Source organism: Castor canadensis, chromosome 10 (genome assembly GCF_047511655.1).
Source record: "Castor canadensis chromosome 10, mCasCan1.hap1v2, whole genome shotgun sequence".
Taxonomy (NCBI): domain Eukaryota; kingdom Metazoa; phylum Chordata; class Mammalia; order Rodentia; family Castoridae; genus Castor; species Castor canadensis.
Window position 1 is genome coordinate 136,278,852 of NC_133395.1, and position 26,382 is coordinate 136,305,233.

Here is a 26,382-nt window from a genome sequence, read left to right on the forward strand (position 1 = left end):
AATGTACCACAAACAGGCTGGGGAGTGTAGCTCAGTGGCAGAGTACTTGCCTAGCATACACAAAATTCTGAATTTCAGCCCCAGTATTGAAAAAAAAAAAGAAATCAGCCCCAGGAGTACACTGACTTTCTAGCCTTAAAGATAAAGCTTTTACATATGAGCTCATGAAGGAAATTGTAATGCCCCTTGTGTTTCCATCCATCCTGGCTTTGTGGATGTTGTTTAAAACACTGGTTTGCCTTTAGGTGTAACATCTTTAGGAAGAAATGACACAGTGATCGACACAGTCCCAAAGAGCAGTACTTGTCTGTCTATTTGTGTGTCTAGAGACGTGGGGTCTTTCCTTGGAGAATTTATTCTGTGTTCTCAGTTGCTCAGATGAAATGGCCTTTATCTCTTGTGCAGGGTCTTGGTCATTTTTTAGGGGGCTGGGCAGAATTAGCTTTTCTCTGAAGCTTCTCACAGCTAGAAACTGAGCTGCTTTGTGCAACTGGCATTCCTGTTCAGGGAGGAGAGCATTTGCTAAAGTTGCCTGCAGATCTTTGTGCCTACCTCTTCCTAAGAGAAAACTTGGCACCCAGAGAACAGTTGTAGCGTAGAGAATGCTTTGTCACATGGTCTTGTGGGGAAAGTGATCTCTGGGAGAGGAAACTGAAGAAGTAGATGGGAAAAGGTGTTTAAAGGGCCTGGGTTTGGAGGTGGCATCCACACAGCAGGTGCCTGAGGAAACATTGGGCAATTAGTTGCAGTCCACCCCAGCTCTCAGTCTTCCCACATAACTCAGTTTGTTTTTTAAATGTCAGTTTTGCTTTTTCCAATTGGCTCCCACTCCTCAATATTTATGGCCCTGACAAAAGCTGTTTTTATGAATCATTTCAATATTTTTGTTGATACTTGTGTGTATGTGTGTGTGTGTGCGTGTGTGTGTGCTTAATGGTTTCTGGGCTGTGTAGAGATTTCCTGGAACTTTGGAGCATTTTCTCAGTCTGTCTCTAACTGTGTGTCCCTGGCCAGAAAATCTTCTTCTTACCCCAATACTGAAGGGTTTGGGCCAGGTGCTAGCCAAGGACCTCTCTCCCTCTGGAAGTGTTTCTTAGTGAAGGAAAGACATTTAAGTAGCAATTGGGTGAAGTGTGTACAGTTGCTGAATTTTTAAAAGGCCACGAGGGCTTTGTGGTATTTGTTACCAGGTTTCCTTTTATTAATATCATTTTGTTGCTTTGGTACCTTGGCCAGGCTCTATGGCTTTGACAGACCGAGCTTTATACCAGGTGTTTCCTTCTCACTTAACATTGCCTGAGGCAAATTGAATATGTTAATGTTTCATAAGTCAGACTTTCCAACTCCTTAATCACTGCAGAGTTCTTGGCTCGTTTCCCTCAAGTCTTCATAGTTGCTGTTTATTATCTAGGGTCCTCAACTTGTAGAATCTGATTGAGGCATGGTTTTGTTAGAAACAAATGTTATTGTGGTTGGACGATCCTGAAATTAAATAATACATGGGGAAAAAATGTTGTTACATATGTCCTTATTTGGCTCATGGAATTGCCTGCCTGTCAAACTCCTATTTAAATTTAACTTTTAAGTAAGGCACTTTGGAAAATTAAGCTAAGCTAACTCTGGATGACATTTTCCCCCTCTGAGCATTTCTTTTCTTCTAACAATGTTGCGTGTTTTACTTTGTCTAGGATTTTCAAGAAAGACATGTCTGACAAAATGTCTAGTTTCCTACATATTGGAGACATTTGTTCTCTGTATGCAGAGGGATCGACAAATGGATTTATCAGCACCTTGGGGTAAGTGCACCCGATTTCTCATGTGGCAGGATTTGCTTAAGACATCATAACATCTGCTCAAAAGTTACTTTTTTTTGGTAGGGTAAGAATGTTACTATTTTACTTGGCTCTTCCAAGGAGGGTTGAAGTCACAAACACCAGATCCCATGTTAGCCATGTATAACCTGTTACACAAAAGCACTGTTTTCTTTCAGTTTTCAAAGAACAAAACCTCATTAGTTAGGGCTGTATTAACTCAGAATTTTTTATAATTGGTCCTTCCTTCATATATAAAGGGGAAAGTGCTAAGTATATGAAATAGCATCTGAAGATTAATATTTACAGAAGTGCTTTTTAGTTTTGTAAAAGTTCTTTTCAAATAGTGACTAATATGTAATATAAGCAAAGACCAGAGCTTCTTAGATGCTTATCTCTCTTTGAAGCAGAACCTTTCCTACTTTAAGTTGCCAAATTCATCAGAAAGTTTCAAATTGCACAAAGTTCTATAAATCAGACTTTTTGTTCATTTGTGCTTTCTTCTTTCAATGTTTAAGGATATAAATATATTCCATTATTACTCATTTGATTATTTTCTCCCTTCTCCTCCTACTCCCATTGTCTAAGAGAGGAAACGAAAAGTGAAGTACCCCAAAGGCAGACTGAAGCAGAATGAAGAATCAAGGTGGTTAACTCCAGAATAGTCGGGAATGGTCTCTGTTGTCTTTGTGTAGGAAGGAATAGACCTGGTGGCACTGGTGAATTAGGTTAGACCTCGTGAAGTAAATGGGGGGAGGCAGGTCGATAGTTTCTCCCAAAACTTTGTTCTTACACTAGCCAGAATCTCCCTTTTTATTATAGCTTCTACTGAAAGCATGCGTGTTTTCTGGTATTTGTGCAGAGTGAGTATTCCCAGACTCTCATTTGGATTACTTCACTCTCAAGGATGAAATTAAATCAGGTACAGAATTAAAACCTCAATCAGACCTGTGTTACCACTGTGTAAAGAATTTATTTTAGAGCTGGTTGTGGTGGCTCCTGCCTGTAATCCCAGCTACTTGGGAGGTAGAGATAGGAGAATTGCCGCCAAGCACTAAACCCTGTCTGAAAAACAAACTAAAAGTAAAAAAGACTGGGGTCTGTGGCTCAAGTGCAAGCATGAAGCCCTGACTTTCAAACCCCAGCACCATTAAAGAAAAAAAAATTCAAAAGTCATCTAATAACTGGTCATGGTGGAACACACCTGTAACTCTAGCTCTTGGGAGGTTGAAGCAAGTGGATTATGAGTTCCAGGTTAGCCTGGGCTCTGTCTCGATAAGTAAGTAAGTAAATAAATAAATATTCTTCCAATAAAAAGAAGTCATGTATGACATCTCTCTGTATTTGATCTCTGTACATTGTAGGCTTACCCTAATAATTTATCTTCTGTGACTTTTGGCAAATAGGCTTCCTGCTGCCCATGCCTTTCTGACCGTCACTCCTTTCTTCTTGCCTGGCTCTCCTTTCCATCCCCCATGGTTGAATTTTTCACCCTCTTCTTATTTTTTCAGCAACGACTACAGTAATATACAGCAGCGGTAAGCACTCTATGAACTCTGTGGGTGTTCACTGTGCCTACATTATCCCTTTAATCCTCAAGCACCTCTTGGTGGTGAGCACTACTGTCATCATAGTGCATGGAGGTAACACCTCTGTACTTCAGATAGGTGCAGTCACTTGCTTAAGGTTTCATAGCTCAGAAGACTTGGGTCTCCAAGGCCAAGGTCCTAACAGTTAACCCTCTTCAGGGCAGTATCTCCTTCCAGCTTCCCTGAGCACCAGTTTCCCACACTGTTTGCCCACAGTCCTGTTTGGACTCTCTCTCTCTCTCTCTCTCTCTCACTTTCTCTCTCCTCTCTCTCTCTCTCTCTCTCTCTCGCTCTCTGTCGCTCCATCCTTCTGCCTCCGCCTCCAGTGTGCTGAATTTCAGGTGTGTGCCACCATGCCTGGTGCCATTCTTAAATTTCTTACGGGATGCAAACTCTTCATTTTATATGTTTTTCTCAAGCATTAGAAGCAAACTAAAGATGAGCCCACTCCCACCCTTACAAAGTTAGGATGGGTGTTTTTTAAACTTTGGGCCTTCATACTTCCTTCAGATGAATACTTCATTCCCATCTTCACCCCTTCTTGGCTGGAACTTTCTTCTTTCTATCCCCCATGGTTGAATTTTTCACTGTTTCATTTTTTTTTTTCAGCAATGACTGCTGGAATATACAACTTTGAGAATAGCTCTTATAAAATTGATCTGGACAATTAAGTTGATCTTCCCCTTCTTTCGTTTAATATGTTAAACATACTCGGTGACTTCAGTCTTTATGGAGCTGGGTGTTCCGCTCCCAGCCCATCTTGTTGACATGGATGGTGGCTACTGCTCAATGGCTTTATCGACAACTTGAACTTTACAATTCCAGTAGGACCTTGGAGAGCCAGTGTGTGTGAAAACCTGCACTAATTTGTGGTGTGTTTCTGAATCACCTTTGGAGCTTGTTAGAAACAAAGGTTCTTGGGTCCCTTCCTAGAACACAGTTCTAAGTGAGAACCCTTGAGACCAAGTCTTTGATTTTATAGGTGAAGAATCTGAGACCAGGAGGGGTGAAATAACATGGTCACTTCGTGCTGCTACTAGGTGGCATAGAGCTACATATAGTCTAGACTCTGCCAGGGCCCTCTCTTTTACCACTTCCTCCTTGACTGAGAACTTGGTGATTAATTCAGCCCTGCATTGGATTCTGAGCCCACCTTTTCAAGTATTGAGGTTAGCTTTGGTGGCATTACTGTATTTATATAGGGTCCAGAGTAGAGATTTTATATGTGCACATTATACCTTTGATTTTTGCAAAAAAACGTTAGATCATGGCCACATTGCCCCTTCTGTAGATGAACCGTCAGGTCTTCTGTTTGGAGCCAAAGTAGGCAAACTGCTTGTGGAATACTCTGGACACCAAATAAATACTGAACTATAGCCTTGGGCATCTTCTGAGTCACAAAGCAGGCCCCCCTAACCCCCTGCCTGTAGGAGCCTGTAACCTAGCACACCCCTGGGGGTAGCCAGGGGCTGGGAGGACAAATACCCCAGGGCTTTCCCAGTACAAAGTTTAGACTGAAAGGAAAGGGGGGGTGTGGGGATAGGGGATACGAGGCTTGGTGGAGAAGGTGAGACTGAAAATCAGGAACTCGAAAGACAGGCAGGACTTCAGGAGGTGAAAAGAAATTTGGGAGGAAAGGGCAGGAAGGGTAAAGGCTGAATATTTAAAGGTACCATTAAATATTCAATGGTACTTTGCATTTGGGATAAGAGGTAGCATTGACTTTTGGAAGAAACTTGAAAAATCATAGCCTGCTAGCTGGCAGCAAGTTTTGTGGTCATATGGAAAATGAGCCAGTTTTACCACTATCAGTTTTAGGAACCTAGACAAATCATGTAACTTCTAGAGTCTCAGTTTCCTCATCTGTTCACATATATATGTATGTATGTATGTGTATATATTTATATATGTATGTATACACACACATACACACATAATGTATTAGTAGTTCTTCTAAAAGAGTTGTGTAAGTTAGGTTTGATTTTAACAAAGATTTTAAACATGCATCTTTATGTAATTGAACTGGTTATTTATTCGTAATTTTTTGTACTTTCTCACTGATTGCTTTTGAAACTCTAAACCCTTTCCTCCTTTGGATCTGCACTGGATTCCTGCCACCTCTGTTTCAACTCTTCCAATAATTCCAATACAACTTCCTCTGCTTAAAAAGGTCTCAGGTGACCTCAGGCACAGTAGTTTTCTGGCTATGTTGTTTCCTTCTTTCTCTTACAACCCTTAGGTTATATTTTTCTTATCAGTTTGCATGTATAGCTCCAGAGTTATCCTTGAGCTACCTAAGGGCTGGGATCTGTCTCATCTTCATCTTCATTCACATCCCAGAACCTAGTACAGTGCTTGGCACAGTTAGCTTTTCAGCTACAATCAGTTGACTGCATTGACCCATTATTATGTCTTCTGCCTTCAGCATTTGCAGGTTGGGAGCAAATCTATCATGGATATGGTTCAGGGAAAAGGAGCCACAGTAAACAGTGGTTTAATGTGTCCATCATAGAAGCACTAGGGCTTTTCAATTAGGGTTAACCCTTTGCATAGGAAACCTGTTTTGCAAACAACTCATGGCAGAATATGGCAGTTTAAATTTTGTACTGGAAAAACCCTGGGATATTCAACTTTCATATAGTGCTTAGAGTTTTATTTTCCCAGGCTTGCTTTGATATAGCACTTTTCTGTGTTTTCTTTGCAGCCTGGTTGATGATCGTTGTGTGGTACAGCCAGAAGCTGGGGACCTTAACAATCCACCTAAGAAATTCAGAGGTAAGATGGTGGCCATTCAAAGTCAAATGGTCACCTTGATTTACTTGAAAATTCATGAAGGGTGTTGCTGTGTGTGTGTGTACATGGTTTGTTTCCTTTCTTTCTTTTTGGTAAATAAATGACAGGTTTATTTCCTTTAGAGTATAATTTCAATTCTAGGCTTTATAACTTCTTGAAAAATACATAAATAAATTCAGTGTCAAGACTGACTGCTTTTATTAGGGCCTTAATTTGTCTGTCAAATACATGTTGCTAAACTGAAGCATGCTGTTAATTAGGTGTGCTAAAGCCTTTTATTTATGCAGATATTTCTCCAAAGAAATAGGATTAATGGATCCAGTCACAAGGAACAATTGTTTTTTAAGCAGATCTCACTGTCTCTCTGAGGGCCCCAGTATTCTTAGGTACTTCACCTGGAAAGAGACACTACAGATTATTGCACTTGCTTTTGAGATAATGATACAGATAGGACCGCTTACCTACCAATGCTGGCTTTCTTCCTCAAAAGGTAGCTTAGTTTATTACAGAAGGTGTTTGAAGTATAGTTGGCATCTAAGATGATAAGCTCTTTGTTTTTTGTTGCAGTGATGGTTAGCAGTTCTTAGCTCTGGCTGGGAAGCTTTTAAATTAAATAGATGTTTAGGGCCCCGCTCCAATGACATTAATCTCTAGGGATTGGGCTGGGGTACTGGCATTTTTTATGGCTTCCCAAGGAATTTTTATAAATAGCCAGGGTTTAGAACCCACTGGGTTAGATATTTGACTCATAGCTTCAGGCCCAAAGGGGTCAAATCTTGCTATTTGCAGATTAAAGCATTTGAATTGTAAGTTCTTATTGCTGAGTGATTTAGAAACTGTTTGACTCTTTTGGATGAAAGGTAGAGAAATTAGAATGAAATAGAAGGTAGACGTTCGGATGGAAAAAAGCCATTTGGAAGCAGTTTGGTGTTGAGCCACATCTAGTTGGCATGAGACTAGCAGGAGAATGTTTTCACCTGAGGATGGGTGAAACTTTCTTTAAAAAAAGTAAAAAAAAAAGGATGTTTGAAGCTATTGCTTCTGCTGCATTTTTCTTCTTAATCCCTCCTCTATGTCTCCTTCCTAAACCAAAATTGTTGAGAGCAGCAGAAACGAAAGATTGGATCCAATGATCATACTAAGAGAATTAATTCCCCTTCACCTTTGATTGACTGTGTCAGTCACTGTGTTGAGAATGCTGCCTGCATTAGCTCAGGGAGTGGTACCTCCATCCTGAGAGGGGAGTGGTAACTCAGAGGTTATCTCTTGTCTGGGGTCACATGAATGGAGACAGATGGAGTAGGAGTATGGTTCTCAACTTTGGCTGCACAAAACTGCTGATGTCAGAGTTCATCGTGAAGCTCCTGAGTTAAAAGGGCACTGAGATTTTCTTGTGTCTCCAAGGTTAAAACTGCTAATAGGACCTGAATTATGACCTACCAAGTTCATTGTTCAAGGAAGAACTAATCTAAATTGGCTTTTGCTCCTGGGTCGAGTGGAGGGGTGTTCGTCAGGAGCATGTTGCTTGGGTCCAGTATGAGCTCTTATATCCCACATACACACAGCCTTTGGTAGTTGGGAAATAAACCTAGGAGAGATTTTAATGCAGTGTAAAAAGTTTGCCAGTGGCTGTATTTTCTGTTTTAAAATATATTTTCAAACATTATTTTTATTATTAATTGACAAACAGAAATTGTACAGATTTATGATTTTTGAAATATATTGACATTGTGGAATGCCTAAAATAAACTAATCAAACGTATGTATTTCTTCATATATTTTTTTTGATGAGAACCCTTAAAATTTACTCTGAGATTTTCTACACTGTATCGTTATCTATAGTCACCATGTTGTACAATAGATCTTTTGTATTTTTTCTTCCTATCTAAATAAAATTTTGTAACCTTTGAACAACATTCCTTGAAACATCACAGCCCTTACCACTCCCCAGTTCCCTCCTCTGTTAACCACTATTCTACTCTCTGCTTCTGTGAATTCAACTTTTTAGATTGCACATATGAGTGAGATCATGCAAGTATTTGTCTTTCTGTGCCTGGCTTGTTTCACTTAACATAATATCCTCCAGGTTGTTATCACAGATGAGCCAGTGGCTGCTTGAATACTGGATTACAATGGTAGAATAATAAATTGGACCATCCTAGGGGAAGTAGAAAGGGATGTATGTTTTCCTGGCAGTAGAGTAAGTGTCTCATGCTTAAATATATATCTGGTGGCTTATTTGAAGGAACTTTTTTTGTGATAAAAGCAGCAGTTTGGTAGAGACTATTTGGAAAGAAACTCCTCTTATTGGCCTGGTCTGGTTCTACAGGTGGTCACATGATACTGACTTGGTTTGTTGTCTCGCTTTTCCCATAAGTTACAAAGTTCTCTAGGTTGTGAGCTGCTTTGCACTTGTGAGAAAATCTTGTTCTAAACAAGCTCTGCTGCAGGCTTTATGAATGTAGGTCAGGGCTGTGTAACCCATGTGCTGAACCAGAGCCCCTTCACACAGGGGATGAGCCTGCCGGGTCTGCTTTTGTAGGTAGGAGAGATCTCTTCTATCCTGGAACTTGGGTGGCAAGTATTTAAAATTTTTTTCAAAGCATCCCTTCAGCTATGGTGGAGCATACTTTAAGAATTTTTTTTTTTCTAAAATGAAGAAAAAGACCTCTTTTTCAGAAGAGATTGCTGCCTTTCCAAATATAAGTACATTTTGAAGTTGAAGTCATTTTGATGTTTAGAAATTATACATAGGGCAGTTGGGCAATTTGGAGGCATTTCTAGTCCATTTCCTTGTGGTGCCGTGGCACCCTGGAGTTTAACAAACACATATGGAAAAGAGAGATACTGGCAAGCAGCCCAGTGGGATGATGGAGTCGTTATCTGAGCAATCAGAGCCGTGTTTGTCATTTGGATCTGCTCTTGCTTCCTTTCCTCCCTTGTCAAGTGATTTCCTATATTGAGAACCACCATAACCCCTTCTGAAGTAGATGGAAATCAGAGGCCTGTTTATACAGTGCTCTCTGTGGCTTCTGACTTCGGGTTCTGATTTTGTGAGCTCCTCCTGAGATCCTCAGTCCTCATGGTGAATAACATAGACCCTTGGACCAGCCTTCTTGGATTCAAATTCAAGTTACACAAATTCTTTTTTTTATTTTGTGGTACTGGGGCATGAACTCAGAGCCTACACATTGAGCCACTTCACCATCCCTATTTTTGTGAAGGATTTTTTGAGATAGGGTCTCAATGACTGTTTGCCCAGTCTGGCTTCAAACCATGATCCTCCTGATCTCTGCCTCCTGAGTAGCTAGGATTATAGACGTGAGCTGCTGGCGCCTGGCTAAGTTACACAAATTCTTACCTGCATGACCCTGGACAGATTATTTGACTTCTGTGAACCTTGGTTTTCTCATCTGTAATAGAAGATGGTAGTAGTCCCTATCTTATAAAGTCACGTGTGGGCTAAATGTGTGTTTAAGAATGTAGTTCTCAGCCAGCACCAGTGGCTCATGCCTGTAATTCTAGCTTCTCAGGAAGCAGAGATCAGCAGCATTATGATTTGAAGCCAGCCCGGGCAAATAGTTCTTGAGACCTATTTCAAAAAAACTTCTTCACACACAAAAAAAGGGCTGAGGCCACTGAGTTCAAACAACAGTACCATAAAAAAAAAAAAAGTATTTTGTTCTTGATGAAATTCTGTCAGTTGTGACAACATGGATGGACCTAGAGGGTACTATGGTAAGTGAAAATGGCCAGAGACAGGAAGATACTGTCTTCCTGTTCATGTGGAATCCTAAAAAGTTGTTCTCACAGAAGTTGAGAGTAGAATAGTGGTTACCAAAGGCCTGGGAGAGTAGGAGGAGGGAATATGGAAAGGGATTGGTCAAAAGGCACAAAGTTACAGTTAGGAGAAGTAAGTTCCGGAGTGTTCTGCTGCATGATAGAATAGCTGTAGTTAGTAATAGTGCATTGTGTATTTCAAAATACCTAGAAGAGAGAATTTTGTTCTTACCCTAAAGGGCTGAGGATGTAGCTCAGAGGTAGAACACTTGCCTGGCATGCATGAGGCTGTTGGTTTGATCCCCAGAACTACAAAATCAAACCAAAACAAAGAAGTGATAAATATTTAAGGTGATGTTTATGCCGATTTCCCCAATTTAATCATTGTGGAATGTATACATGAATCAAAACATCATACTGTATCCCAGAAATATGTCTAATTTTTAAGTGTCAATCAAAAATAAAAGCAAAAGAAATTAAAGTTAAAAAATTTCAGAGCTGAGGGAGATTGACCTTAGTTAAGGGTTCTGTTAGCCTTAGTGATTATCTTGTCATTTCCAGTATTTACAACAGAACCTCGTACGTATAAATGGTAGTAGAAGGGAACGATCCATATGTGACTCCTTTAATGGTACACGAATGATATTGCTATTCTTTTTGTTTTTCAATGCTTTGGGTACATGGACTTCATAGCCTAGATTTGAGGTCCAGTGCTTCTCTATATAAGCTGAATGACCATGAAAGATTATGTAATTTTTCTGAGCTTGTTTCACCACTTAAAGAATGAGGGAAAATAATCCCTTATAAAGATAATATAGGATTAGAGATAGTATGGATTGAGAGTGTAAGCTCAGTGACTGGTAGCTGTTCTTTTTTACATTAGATGTCGAAGAGTTAAACATTGAATATACTTGCTTTTCTCTGCTGCTTAAAAACATATTTCCAAAATAAATTGCTTTTTAAAAAGTCTCCTTGAATGTGTCTTCTAAACCTAACTTTGTAGGAAGAAAAGATTGGCTGCACATCTGTTTAACATAAGCCAACTCTTTTTTCATCATCTGAATGAATTTTGGACAGGGTCAATGTCCTCTAAGTGATGAGGAGGGAGAACTGAGATGTGGAAGAGTTCAGTTACTTTGGTCTTTTTGTTAATGTGGTACCAGTGTCCATGGAAGGTAAGGCAGAATCTCTTTTTTCCCTGATTTGTGTTTGGCTTTGCCCCATAATCTTGAATGGGGAAGCCAAACCGGGATTAGAAACTTTGTGGTTGGTGAATTCCTTTCTCTGTATTATCTTTTCCTCTTTTTACTCCTACCCATCCCTTCACCCCAGATGCTAAATATAAAAGGCATCTTTTATATTTAGAAAAGATGGAAATTGACAGCTAGTCTTCAACTTGATCTCAGAATCTCTGCTGTTTTAAGCATAACTTCTGGGGTTGTGGTCTAGAAATAAGAGAGTCAGGGCATTAGAGAATAAGGTAAGCTTTAGTTTGGTCATGCAATTTATTATGTAATCTTTTACACACTGGGGCAATGGTCAAGTTCCTGCCCTCAAAACTTGATGTCCTCTGTTGACTCCTTGAGACCAACCGTGGCCCCAGACTCTTGATCTTGGACAGATATTATCATATTAATGTTATTAAAATGTGCAGTTTTTAAACTTGTAGGAACCCCTTAGTTTCAGAAATAAAACTGTTTGAAGAACAACTTACATTTAAGATTGGAACACAGATGTGGTACACATCTGTAATTCCAGCACTTGGCAAGCTGAGGCAGAAGGATGGAGAGTTCAAGGTCAGCCTGGACTACATAGAGGGACCCTGTCTCATAAAAAGAAGAAAAAAGTATGGAGAGAAGTTGGACAGGAAAGGTGAAGTGAAAGGAAACATTATCACATCATTAAGTAATTACATGAATTGGGGAGGGGTCCCACATCATGCTGATGGACTAGGTAGCTTCCCTGCCCCCAAGTTCCTTTTCTCTTCAGTGAAGTTGATTTTAAGCGCAATTATTCAGTCTAATCTAATGTATTCTTGAGGCCCTGCTGTGTACCAGCCGGTGGCCTTGGTGATGGGACAGGGGCAGCAAGTTGAGTTAAATATAGTCCCCTGTGCTTTCAGGAATCTTAGGTTTCATGGAGAGACATACCCAAATTATAAATACAGATAACATTGACAGAGCATTTACTTTGTACAAAGCACATCTCATGGAATATCTCTTTGTTCCCATTATGGAAGAAATGGAGGCTCCAAGAGTAACTTGTCCATAGACTGTTGAATGTCACTTCCTAGACTGGTTATCATTCATTCCACAGTTCTTGGGCACCTTCCTTGTGGGAGCCATTTATACGCCAGGGAGCAAAGATACCGACTTTCTCTGGGAAGTCTATGCCAATACATAGTGAGAATCTTTAAAGAACTTATTTAGTGTTATTTGTCCACACAGCAGCAGTTTATATACAAATAGAAGGGAAGCAGGTAAAATGTTTTCTATATCTTGCTGGGGCACAGTAGATAATGACACTTTTCCAGTACTTCCTCTCCTTTGGCTCTGTAGCACTTCCCCAGACCAGGTGCATCTAGTTTTATGCCAGAGACCGTTTGGGATAACATGTGCTGTGAGCTGGCCTGGTTCATGTGACTCATGAATGTGAGAGTCACCCAGAGCTCTCTTCCAAGGGCTGAGCCTAGGCCCTTCCCTGTCTTTGTCCTGTGGGCCCTTTGTCATTCTTGACACAGGGTTCTCTAAGACCATGGCCCATGTTACTTCCACAGTCTGTAAGTAAGAGTGGACAAGGTAAGATTTTTCTTCTCTCTGCCAAAGCTCTTCCTAGCTCTAATCTAGGACCATTTAAGTGAAGTGGAATGCCAAGTAGAAAGATGGAAGTCTTGAAGTTTTTTTCTTAATTCGTCATTAGCTATTGTTAGGTCATACTGTGAGTTACACAGTGTGTAACCTATGACATGATTTGAGTCCTGTTTGTAGTCCCAGTGAAAGTCTAGTATGGGGCAGTGTGACCTGGTCTCTGGGCATTTCCAGAGTCAAGTGTTGCTGAAGACTTCTGGTTCCCGACCACGTGGCTGCACGAGGCAGTGCCAGCCTGAGAGTTGAGCTTCAGCGCGATCCTGGGAGAAGAGTGTATTGCTTGCATATAGCAATCCACTCTTAGGTCCAAAGCATACCCATAAATTTGAGGGTCAGGCTATGGCTTTTTTATTTTTACTAGCTTCTGCTTTCCCTAGTTCCAGAGGATTTGCATGTCAGCCCACATACCAGGGGACTTGTGGATTTAGTAGAACGTCTTGATGGAAAGAGAAAGAAAGGTTTCATGTCTTTTCCGAGCTCTGTGTAACTGAACTTAGAACCTCCTGTCAGTTTTGAAAGGAGCTCAAACTGAGAGTAACATTTTTTCATGTTCAGTGATAAGAAGTGTATGAATGTCAATAATAGTCATAGTTCTGTGTGCAATGAAGGTTAAGGTAAGGCAGATGGAAATCTGCCAAGCCTGATATGGAAGAGCACTGTCTGAGGTCAGAGCTTGATCTCAGTCCTGTGTCTACCACCAGCCTTTCCCATACCTTGGGAGAGTCGTTTTGTCTCTTTGGGCCTCAGCTTCCCCATCTGTTAAATGGAATTTAAATGAAGTGACTTATAAGATCCCTTCCCAGCTTTGCAGCCTGTGGCAGAAACAGGTTAACATTTCGCAAGAAAGCATAGGAGTTCAGGAGCCTGGTGCTGTCCAGAAGTACATTTCTACTTCTCTGGGATTATAGGTTGTCTCTGTCAAGCTAAAACAATGAAGAAAACAGCCCAGGCCTTACTCTGAGGACAGATAGGGCTACAACCAGGACCTTGGGTCACAAAGGTCTTCTGGGGTGGCCATAACAAACTCGCTGGCTTAGCTTTCTTTTAAGCCATCCTCTTGCTGCACATTGTTTTAGTTGTTGCTAAGTAATGTTCTTTTTTTTTTTTTCTCTCTCTCCCTTTGGCAAGGCATTGAAGGAATGAACCCATATCTTATTTAGTTTTAAATACCCACATGCAAACGGGAGGGCCTAACTTAAATTTTGTTTGTTCTTTTGATTCTAATCCAGGATGGAGGTACAGGACTTAGTTTCTGCCTGTCTTGTTAAATAAGGCAGAAAAATCAGTCTATTTAAGGTGCTTGTCAAGTATATGCCTTCAGGCATATTGACGGTTTTGTGCGTGCAGGAAGCTGCCTTGTAGGAGAGTCTCTTGCAGCTTGTTTTGTATTCACAAAACCAACTCAAATTTAATAAAAAGATTAGTAGGTTTTTTATAATCTTCATTTCAGATTTAGTAGTTTATCTCAATCTTGCACCAACAGATTCCTTTTAAAGGGAACAAAGCTGTAATTTAAATCAATTCCCTCGGCAACATAGAATGCTCCCAGGGTGTTACACAGTTGCTGGGGGTGGTGCCTGCTGCTTGATCATGCAGGAGTCCCACACAACCCTCAAGTCCCTCCCTGGATCCCTGCCTACTTGCTCAAAGCTGTGATATGTGAGTGTAAAGTCTCTGGACCCTCTGAACATGGATGTACTATGAAACCTGACTCCCTCTTGGAAAATGGATCTTAGCCCCCTGCTTTATATTCATTTACCCTTATAGTTAATTCAGTTGTCAACAGAGAATAATTTTCATTTAGACATGCATAAAATGCTTTCAGTACAACAAATGTTTACCTTGTCATCTAAATAAACTCCAGTATTGCTATGTGGTTTCCTCCAAGACAAAATAGGTTTGGAAATCCTAGCAAGTGTAAATGAATCATGTCATATTGTTACTGGATCTCCTGACAGCAGTATGCAGTGGTTGATAGGGATTTTTTTCTTTCAGCAGAGGATTTTATAACCCTGTCTTTGGGCATTGATAAAGATGTGTGATGAATCACTTGCGCTTATAACTCTTTCTCTTCCTTTCTTGACAAGTGAGGAAATTAGAGAGATGTAAGAAGTCTGATGGGGTCAAAGACCAATGCTGGGTCAAAATTGGGGTTGGAATGTACACTGAGTTTCCACCCACTGTTTGGGTCATGGATTAAAATAAACTTTTTTGGTCAGGCACCAGTGGCTCACGCCTGGAATCCTAGCTACTCAGGAGGTAGAAATCAGGAGGATCTTGGTTAAAGGCCAGCCTTGGCAAATAGTTCTTGAGACTCTATCTTGAAAATAATCATTGCAAAAAAGGGCTGGCAGAATGGCTTAAGTGGTAGAGTGTTTGCCTAGCAAGTGTGAGGCCCTGAGTTTAAATCCCAGTACTGAAAAAAAAAAAATTACCCCACCTTCTGTGTCGTTAATAACCTGTTTTCTACAAAGGTAAATAATACTGAATATATAGACCTTACATTAATGGATTTGGTTTAATCAAATTTATTTTATCTGTATAGTTTCCTTTATGTACATTAATTTATTTAATCTTACAATAATTCCAAAAGGAAGGTGCCTTTTATGGATGAGGAAACTGACAGACAAGATGTATGTTTGGTTCAATATCATGTAGCTAGAAGTGGTACAGCCAGGATGTGAACCCAGCCTAAGACTGGAAATTCTCTTTACACCTACTCTAAACTGCCTTTAGAATTAGACTGGCCTCAAAATAGTCCTAAACAAAATTACTGGATTTCTCAGTTATACGACCCCCAAATATGTCATTCTGAGCTGCATTGATCAAACATCTCATACTAGAAATGTATGCTAACTGCCAACTTAACTCCAGTATAGTATTTATTTATTACAGGTGTCTTCTATTTTCATCTTCCCAGATAGATTTTGGAGCACCTGGAGGGACCACCGCACTTCTGGCCTGGTGCCTGGCATAATGTTGGTCTTTAGTTAAAAGCTGTTTGAAAAGGAATTAGTGTTTTTTTCTGATTCAGCTTTTCACTAGTCTCTGTCTAGCCATGGACATTTTAATGATGACATTTTAAGTCAACTGGCAACTCATCTTTTACATTTGCCGTCTCATGCTGTCTTGTAATCTCTCTCCAAACTATCTGAAGAATACTTTTGCTCTTATTGGCCTCATTCTCTGCTATAGTTTGGATCTTGAATAGCTTCCAAAGACTCATGTGTCTTTGGTCAACAGGACAGTGCTATTTTGAGGTGGTGGAACCTTTAAGAGCAGAAACCTGTAAGAGGTCTTCAGGTCATTGGGAGCATGCTCTTGAAATATAGTGTGGGACCCCTGTTCTTTCTCTCTTGTTTCCTGGCATGAGTTGAGCATTTTGGTTCTATCACACACACTTGCATGTTATACTGCTTTACAATAGGACCAACCAGTCATGCACTGGAACCTCCAGAACTGTAAGCCAAAATAAACCATTTTTCTTTACAAGTTTATTATCTCAGGTGTTTGTTATAGTGACAGAAGAGACTAACACATCTTCTGATGCTATTTTCTACTTGACACCCCATGTTTGATCTTAATTTCCCCCTTCATAGTTTTGAGATTCCTTGGCTGCAGTTAGTACACATTCATGAAAAACAAATAATTATTAAGTTCCTTCCTCTTTTATGCCTGGCCTTCTGATAGGGTCATTCATGGTTTTGTGGTTGCACCGTTATCCCCATTTTACAGTTGGGGCAACCTGATCCCAGAAAGGGTGGGGAGCCCAGGTCTGGACAACTACAGAGTATCTAGCAGTTGAGTGAATTCATAGAGTTGTGCTGTCTAGAATACCTGTGGGGCCTCTAATCCATCCTGAATTCTACATTTAATGGTCAAGTTGCTCAGAGATGATAGTGCTAATGGAAGGGTGAGTAGAAAGCTAGGTCTCACACCAATGGTGTATGATCACATATCAGACTCACTCCAGCAGTGCTTCTCAGTTGCCACAACAGACTCTTCCCTTGTCTCTGCATTTTCCACCTTTGTCCCCTTTATGTCTGAGTGGAACACCCCTACAACCTGCCCCTCACAGCCACCAGAGGAACCAGTGCAGATCTGAAGGTGTCACTTGGTTGCTAGGAGCTCTCCAGTTGTGGTTTGGATAGACATGCTGTCTGTATCCCAGGGATCACAGAGCTCTGCACAATTCACCCACTCACTTGGTATCTCACCTTGAGTTCCCACTCCACCTCTATACTCCAGCCAGATTGAGGCATTTCTTTCTGACAGCATACATGAGCCTTTGTGTATCTTCCTCCTCCTCTCTGAAATGACCTCCCTATCTTCATTGGTCCTCCCTGAACCCCTAGTCTTTCTGAAGTCTGCTCCGTCTTTAAATACCAGACATGTAGGGTATAGGGTATCTTGGCTGAGCCTTTTGTGCAGATTCACTGCCCTTCCTTGTGCCTTTTAATGGTCTGACATTATTTAACCACTTGGAGCCTCCATTTTCTTGTCTCAAAAGTAGGGAAATTACTATATGTGCCTCACAAAGTTTTTGTAACAATTAAGTGACTTGATCCACATAAAGTACTCAGTGTAGCACATGGTTCTCATTAAATGCTACAACACTGAAGTTTTGTTTTTTGCCTTTTAACTGTTGGTGTGACTTGCACTTACTCCCTTAGCTGTGAGCTCAGAAACTATGCTTGTCTCCTAAAGGCTATGTTCAGGCCCTGCCCATAGTAGGCATCCAGACATTTGTGGAATGGATTCAGAGACACTTCTTAGGCCTAACTTCTGAAACTTGAATATGCATAGTAACCTTCTGGGATCTTGTTAAAATGAGATTCTAATTCAGTAGGCCTGAGGCTAGACCTGAGGTTCTGCATTTCTAAGCAGCCCTCCAGCTCCTGCAAGGCCCTAAAGAACCACTAACAGGTGTCTTCCCTTATTTCTTGTCTGTTGTTTTCTAAGTCCAGAAAAATAGAGAATAAGGGCTAGAAGATAAAAGAGACCAGAGGTAGAATTTTAGGTGTGAGGAACATTGTTCTGAGTAGTTACTCAGTGAAAAGTCCTGTGTCAAATTAAATGATTGAGTTTTCCCTAGTTTAAACAGGACTGGCCATCTGTTGGGGGATTTTCTGCTTTTAGACAGAGGTTAGGTAGATGATCCTGTTTGACTGCAAGTGTCTGTTTTCCCACCAGGATCCAGCTGTTCCTTCTGTTTGACTTCCGGTGGAAGCCCTATGGTTGGGTCATTGGGTCAGCAAACAGCTGGGGAGAAGCAGATCCAACGATCTAGATGAGAAGTTCTTAGGAAACCAAATGTGTTCAGTCCAGTTGGTGGAGAACATTACAAAGTACTGGAAAGATGGAATTACTGAATATTTGAAAAGGTGAACAACAGTAAAACCCCAGACCCTTTCCTAGTCAAGGTCTTACTGAATCTGACTTGGTAAGTAGGTAAGATGCTTTGGGGGACTGTAGAGCATAGATAGTGCTTAGGAGCCCTGACTCTGAAGTCAGACATGGATTCACATTTCCCATCCTGTCTTTTACTAGCTGTGTGGCCATGAATAAGCCAAGTAACCTTTCTAAGTCTTAGTTTCCCCACCTGGTGACAGCAGTGGTCAATAATACTGTAGAATTGATGGTATTGTTTCATGATGAGACTTGTGTGTGTGTGTGTGTGTGCTCACGCACGTGTTTGTAAAACACAGCCAACAAGCACAGTACAGCCTAAGTGCTCAGGAAGTAGTGGAAGTTGTGACTGAATTCATAATTAGCTGCTTTCAGGACATTTCTTAAGATCAAACGTGGCTTTTGCCATCTTGTAAAAAATTGGTATGTCTGTCTTAAAAATTCAGTTCATGGTAAACAGCAAGGCAGGCCAACTTTAACCTTTCTGAATTTCTTAGATTTTTATAGAGTGTAGCTGATGATCCAGAGGGCATCCTTGGCCCTGTGGCCTTTGAAGGGGAAGTCATCAGACCTTTTCTGTCCTCCTACAAGCCTTGATAAGCCTCAGTAACTGATGGGTCATTTGCTGGAGATGGTAATCCTGCCTTCTGTATGGAATTACAAGCCTTGCTGAGACAGGAAGTTGTGTTTATCTTACTCTGAGCAGCAGGCATTTCGAGACTCTTGATACATTGGAGGAAGACACTGCCAGTCTGCTCTTTCCATAAAACTGCCTGCCCTCCCTGCCCCCACACCATGGGTTTTTTTGTTGTCGTTTGTTTGTTTGTTTTGTTTTTCAGTTTTGAAGAGGTTCTTTCCAGTTGGCCTGCAGAATGATATTCTTTACCTAGTTCTGAGGACAGTTATTCTTATGGAACAGATGTCCAGTAGTTAAATTGTTTTGTAGCATTGGCCAAGGCTGGTCTTTGTCCAAGGTGAGGCTGGCTCGAATTGAGGCAAAAATTGTGCTCCTGTCATTGGTACTGGTTTGGGGGAAAGAAGTAGAGAACATCTGCAGGTATGGAGAGAAGACTACATCTCTTCAAAGAGCAAGTCTTTTTTTTTTCCTTTTCAAAGCAATAGCTGGAGGTCAGTGTGGAAAAACTCCAGTTTGAGCAGTTGCAAATAATTGAGAAAATAAGTTGGGCAATTATTCCTCTTACTGAGATTTAAAAGTTCCTTTTTTCGTCTGGTATTTTTCCGGGTACATTTGAGTTCCAATTTGGGTGCCTCTGAAATGTCTGGATGTTTTGTGCTGCTAAAATTGTATGTGTCTAAAAATGTTATCAGTGATGACACATATAAAAGCTCACTTGGACTTATGCTAGTGGATTTCTCTGACTGAGTCTTCTCTCCCCCATAACCATCCCCACCACATGGCTGAGGTAAAGGTAGGAAATAGAATAATCCAGTCCAGCATTAGCCATCAAGCAGAAGACAACCTCTTGAGAACTTTGCTTCATTCTTGTCGGCAAAGAACTGGGGTTTTGTTGCCATAGTTCCACTGAAAAATTTGACCTTAGCTATAATAACATACAGTTACAGAGAACCAGCTAATCGGTTTTCTAAAATTAGTATTCTCTAGTACATAAACCAGGAGGAACAGAGTATTTAATTAAATATTACACAAGGATATAAAAGCCCAAGGGAATGCAGGGAGGAAACCCATAATCCTTCTTGACTGGTCTCTTGCAAGCTAGAAGAATTTGACTTATTTTTTTAATGTTAGCATTGATTTTATTTTCAGTTCTGTCAGGAATGAATATATGCAGCTTGCTGAGAGAGCAAAACAGAACATTCAGTCTTTACAGGGTACAGACTAACCAGGAAAGATGTGAAAATCACAGTGGGCCAGGATTCTGATAAGGACACTTGTTGGTGATCTTGTTGTGTGTGTGGCATGAAGGAAGGTTATCTCCTAGCTGAAATCTGGGCTCCAGGTCATTTCTAGACTCAGTCCCTTGAAGGTTTAGTGTCGTTAAATGGAGCTAGCATCTCCTTGTTCTGAGTACAGCTGTGTTCTGCCTCCCCCAGCTCTGTAACCCATTAATCACTGAGTTATGATTTAGCCCCAAACAATGATTTGTATATAGATTATATAAAATTTGGCATCTCTTTTCAAGTACCTATTAAGAACTGCAGTAGCTCATCTTTCTGACAGTGACTGAAAATGTCATCAATATTGTGGCAGCTTAGAAACTGTGGTGCCATTTTTGGAATAAAGTGGCTTTCAGGAAAAAAATGAGGTTTCTGGTCCTTTGTTGACATTCTCGTTGAGTTTTTATGTTGCCTGCTATGTATGCTGCAGAGGTGCAACTGAGTTTAGTTGTTTTGCTGGGTTTATCACTGATTGGAAATTGTCCTGGGTTTTCTTGAATTTCCATTGTTGTAGCTCATGTCAATTATATATTGATGAATTTTCTCTCCCGTTTCATTTTTGTGATTTAGCCTTTTAATTTTCCCTTAAATTGATACTTAATGGAATTTTGAAGGGTGAGATATATTTAAAGGAAGGTAAACTTTTATGCTGGAATTTTTTTTTTTTTGAAACATTTTGCATGTTTCCGTTGTGGCATCTTAACTATTGAAATGGAAAATATGTCCTTGGCAAAACTCAGAAATGTAGCCCCACAGGTCATTGGATTGTGCAAGCTTCTTGACTCTTTACAAAGTCATCTACCTGAACAAATAGAATGGTCCCTGCCCTTAAGGAATATATTATTATGATGAGTGAGAACTACTTTGTGAGCTACTCTTGGAGAGTGTTGAATACCAGACATGCTTTTATTCCCTGACGTTCATTATTTCCATCTATTCCATCAGGTCACTGTGCCCAAATAATTTGAATTCAATTTAACATTAGCTTAAGAAAAATGCAGTTAGAGAGCTTGTTGAAAAGTGACAGCATGCGTTTTGAAGTACTTCTGACTTTCATTACCCATACATCCTTGACTCTTCCATGAATATGGACAATGGAGTTGATGTTTAGCAAATATTATTGAAGAGGTTACATGTGTCAGGCTGGCTGGTGGAATGGTGATCTAGGCAGGACTCTTGATTTTGGGTGAGAGCCAGCTTGACCTAAACAAAAAGGAAATTTTATTGCTCAAATGTTTCCAACTGAAGTGAATAAAGGACTGGGAGGCCACAGGGGCTCAGGAATAGACTGAAGGATTTGAGTACCTTCATCAACTCATCTTGTCTCTTCCCCTTTTTCTATGTTTTCTCCTCTTGTTCTCCTCTGGATCTGGTAGCAAGGTTATATTATACTCTTAAATGAATTGTGGAGTAGTCTCTATTTTTCTGTTCTCTGGGAAAGTTTTATATTGGAACTCCCTGTACCTTGAGTGTGAATGCATCTGTGAGTGAAGACACAAGTCATTTTAGCCATTTGTTCTCTTTATGTCCAGATTTACTGCTGGTTGAGATTCATTATTTCTTTAAAGGGCTATTACTTTTTGGGCCAGTGTTATAAGCTTATTTCTAAATATGTACTTACGTTATCTTAAATTTTCAAACCTTTAATGCCCTCTTATTTTGTTAATCCTTGAATGGATTGGTTTGGTTCCTGTGGTAGGCTGAGTATCTCCTCTTCCCTCACAGTGATGTCACCTTTCTGATTCCCAGAATTTGTGAACATATCACCTTTTATGGTAAGAGGGACTTAATAGATGTGATTAAGTAAAGGATCTTGATAGAGAGTTTCTCCTTCCTTTCTAGTTGTTCCTGATGTAATCACAAGGGTCTTTATAAGAGGGAAGCTGGAAAGATAAAATTGGTAGGAGATATGAGGATGAATACAAGAGGTTGGAGTGATGTGGCTATTGGATCATGGAATGTGCGATGCTGGAAAAAGCAAGAAAATGGACTCTCTCCTGAAGCTCCAGAGGGAACACAGTCCTTAATTTTAGGGTTCTGGTCTCCATTATGTTGAGAGAGTAATACTATATTATTTATAATATTTATTTCTGAATTCTTTAATTTTTCCCAGATAAGTTATTCACACATTTTTTTCTGTCTTATTACTCTTTTGAAAGAAATAAATTTTGGCTTTACTGTTTTTTTTTTTCTTTTGTAGGTTGGTTTTAAATTCATCAGTTTCTGCCCTGTCTATTATTTTCTTCCTTCCGTTTCTTTGGATTTTTTCTGCTCTTCTCTTACTGCTCTTTTAAGTTGGATAATTAATTTACAAGTATTCAGTACTTCTCAATTATAATGTTAAGCATTTTAAGTAATAAATGCCTTTAAAATATTGCTTTAATTGCATTTTCTGTACATATTGAAATGTAATTACTTTCTTATATCTGTTGTTATTCCTTATACCCATGAGTTATTTAGAAGCATTTTTGTAGTTCTAATTTTCTAATCTAGTTCTTGGTTGCTTTTTTTGTGTGTGCTGGGGATGGAACCCAGGGCTTTGCTGTGCTAGGCAAGTGCTCTGCTATTGGGCTCCATCCCTCAGCCCCAGGTCACACCCCAGATAATAGAATCTGGTTTATCATTCCTCATGGGATCAGTTTTTATACGTATTCTACTGAACTGGAAAAGGCATATTTTTTTCTTTGAAAAGTAACAATTCTCTTCTATTTTAATTGACTTTGCGTAGATTTAGTGGGAGAAAGAAAAATAGAGGGGATGAACCAATTCAGGTTATAATACATATATCCATGGAAATGTCACAATGAAACTCTCTGCATAGCTATTTTATACAAACAAAAACGTCTTTTTTCAAAAACAGAGAGCAGGAAGGTAAAACAGGTGTGTCTCAGGGATGGCACCAGCAGGGCGGGGCGGGGGGTGGGGATGTAGGGAAAGGGCGTAGGAGGGCTAATGTGATGGGAATACTATGTATTCGGGTATGAAAATGGAAAAATGGGACCTTCTGAAACTATTCCAGGGATGGCGGGGGTGGGGTGGGGAGGGGGAGAAGAGGGGATAAAGGAGAACGGTGGAGGGTATGAATTTAACTATTAAATATTGTAAGAACTTTGGTAAATGCCACTTTGTACCCCCAGTATAACAATAATAATATGATTAAAAAGAAAAGGTGTGTATTTATAATCTGAGTGCAACATCGTATTTTATGTTTTATTAGTTTTTTTGTCTGCTTAATCTCTCAATTCTTGAAGGATGATAAAATATTTTCTGCTATTAATTTTTTGGGATTACGGGGCTGCTTTATATCCCAATTATGGTGGTGAGGACATGAATTTATGTAAGGGTTAAAACTCATAGAACTGTATATGAAGGAAAAAGTGAATTTTACTATAAATATATTTTTTAAAAAGTTAAAACATCCCACCATGACATTTTATTTGCAAGACTACCTTGAAGTTTTAGGGGGTTTTCTTCCGTGATGTATAGCAAGGTTCTGTTAGGATAAGCCTACACATATAAAATTGTTATAACTTATTGGTAAACTTATTTATCATTACATAGAGAATAGTTTTCTCTCTTAAGTTTTAGGTCCTAAAATCTCTTTTGTCTGATATTAAAATAACCGTGTCAGTAAGAGCACCTGCCTAGCATTCGTGAGACCCTGAGTTCAAACCTTAGTGCTGCCACCTCCCCACAAAAAAAATCCATGCTAGCATTGTTTTAGTTACTATTTATTTGTAGCTTTTATGTTTTAGGTTATCTGTTTGTATTTTAGAGATATCTATCATACACTGTATATAACCAGATCTTCTAAAACTATCCTATCTTTATCTATTAATTGGCATATATTGTTCATTTACATTTGTTGTAATTACTGATGTATTTAATTTACAGTCTTAGTTTGTGCTTTTTGCCTCTTGAGCTTTTTGTGTGTATGTTTTCCTTTTCTTGCCTTTTCTAGGCCTTTTTTTTGTTATTCTTCATTCCACTCTTTGCTGTCTACAGATTATACTACATGTGTTTATTTTAGCATTTACCCCTGATTAGTATTATTTTGTTTTCTGGTGGGACTGGGATTTGAACTCAGGTCTGCACTTGCAAAGCAGGTGCTCTACAGCTTGAGCCATCCCTCCAGTCCATTTTGCCTTCATTGTTTTGGAGATGGGGGGGTGTCTCACAAACTATCTTTCCCAGTCTGACCTTGAACCACAGTCCTCCCGATCTCAGTTTATCAAGTAGCAGGAATTGCAGGTGTGAGCTGCTGGTACCCAGCCCTAGATATTTTAATGTACATAAGTAATTAAACCTACAGTTAATATCTTTCACTATGTCTTAAATTACAACATCTCTCCAGGACATTGCAACATTGAAACTGGCATTCCTTCTCAGCACATTGTTGTTCATAATGGTAGTGCTTTGTTTTTTGGGTTTAGACTTGGGATGTTTGGCACAATTTTGTTTCATATTGTTATTTAAAAAAAATTGACCTACTTACTGCTGTTTACTAGACCTAATGTCTCAGATAAAGTTCTTTCTGCCTCAAGAAAATTCTTTAGATTTGGAGAATCTTATTTTGCTTGAAAATATTTACTTTCATTTGTTGTTTGAATATTTTCACTTTTATTCTCAAGCAATAATTTTACTTGATATAGAATTGTAGATTGCTAGACATTGCCAGCATTGCTTTTTTTTTTTTTTTGGTTTCCATCATTCCTGTTAAAAGTAATAGTACATTTGCTCTATATTTTTCCCCTCTGGTTAACTGTAGGATCCTCTCTCTACCTTTGACTTTCACAGTTTTACTAGTATGAGTCCAAATATTGACTTCTCATTTATTCTGCATGATACTTGCTAGATTTCTAGATTTGAGACTGTTTTCTGTTAACAATCATAGAGAATCCAGAACTGACTTCTATTCAAACACTACCTCTTCCTCCTTTGTCCACTAGTGTCTGGCACTTGAGGCTATGTTTTTTTCATATCTTTATTTTTTCCATTTTTACTTTTCTGTCTGGACTTTTAAAATTCTTATAATCTATCTTTGTTTATTAATTCTATTAATCTCTTTATTCTTTGAGAGATTAATTTTAATTAGTTTTTTTTTTTATTTCTAAACATTCCATTTGAATTCTCTAAGGATGTTTGGTCATTCTCATGCCTCCATATTTTCAAGCCTCTATTTCCTGTTACATAAAAGGCATTCTTTTAAAAAAATTCTATGTCTGAAAATTTTAGTAGGTGAAAACTCTGCAGATCTTACTCCATTTTCTATAGTGGCTATTTCTAAAAAAAAAAAAATAGTTTTCCTTTGTGTTTTGTGATTTTGATTATAAACTTGTGTTTTTGGAATTTCATCTGTGTTCAAGTCACACCCCTTCACAATTGTTTTCTTTTGCCAGTTGCCTGAGGTGCTGCCAGTGGAGGACTTCTTAGAATCAAATTCTCAGCCTGAGGTTTTGGAATTTTTGTTTCATTTGTTTTTTGCTTAAAGTTTTGGGGAATTCCTGTATAGTATAAGTTATTGTAACAAACCAGTATGAAGGCCCACATTGATTATAAATTACTAGGAGAGTTTTCTCTTCTATACCCAGTGCCAAATTCAAAATAAGTAAGTTACATTACCCTCCTATTGTTTAGGGTATGTTGTTTATTATTCACCATTGCAATGGAGGTGTAGGTCTTAGGAATCTGAGCTATATGAAAGAGTTTCTTAGAAGACTTTGGTCTTGATTAGGCTCAAAGCTTTATTTTGTCTACTCAGCACAGGTATCAGCATGGAAACTGAAGACTCTAGGTTCGCCAGATGCCCTCAGCAGAAATGCTGGCTTTAGGACTGACTCACCTCTGAGGGGTTCTGTCTGCACTTCAGTATTGGCCTCTCTGACTCATTTATTAGCTAACTACTTCATTAGGTGGTTTTAAAAACGTGTTTTAATATTTCCTCAAGTGTCTTGTGTTTTAATTGAGAGACTCATTCAGGGTATCTCCTCTGTCATACTGTAAGAAAGAGAAGTATATACTTGCTATACTTTGTCTCACTGCAAACTCATTTTCTGTGCGATGGAAAACATGGATACCAGTACTCCTGGAATTTATTATTTTGCAGTCATAGCCCTTGGAGAGAGAGAGAGAGATCTTGGTTGCTTGAGTGTTCAAGTAATAGGAAATTGCAGGAAAGGGACTCTGGTTGAGCTTGGGTCAGTCACCTTAGGCTGG

The 26,382-nt window shown here is 39.4% G+C and overlaps 1 protein-coding gene across 1 annotated transcript in view; it reads left to right on the plus strand.

Moving 5' to 3' along the window:
* Positions 1 to 26,382, plus strand: part of Itpr1 (inositol 1,4,5-trisphosphate receptor type 1) — a 318,227-nt gene that overhangs the window by 17,015 nt on the left and 274,830 nt on the right. Inside the window, exons 3-4 of the mRNA XM_020184001.2 lie at positions 1,689 to 1,796; positions 6,105 to 6,175. Coding sequence (XP_020039590.1) covers positions 1,705 to 1,796; positions 6,105 to 6,175 — 163 coding nt within the window. The 5' untranslated portion in view covers positions 1,689 to 1,704. The remainder of the gene's footprint in view (positions 1 to 1,688; positions 1,797 to 6,104; positions 6,176 to 26,382) is intronic.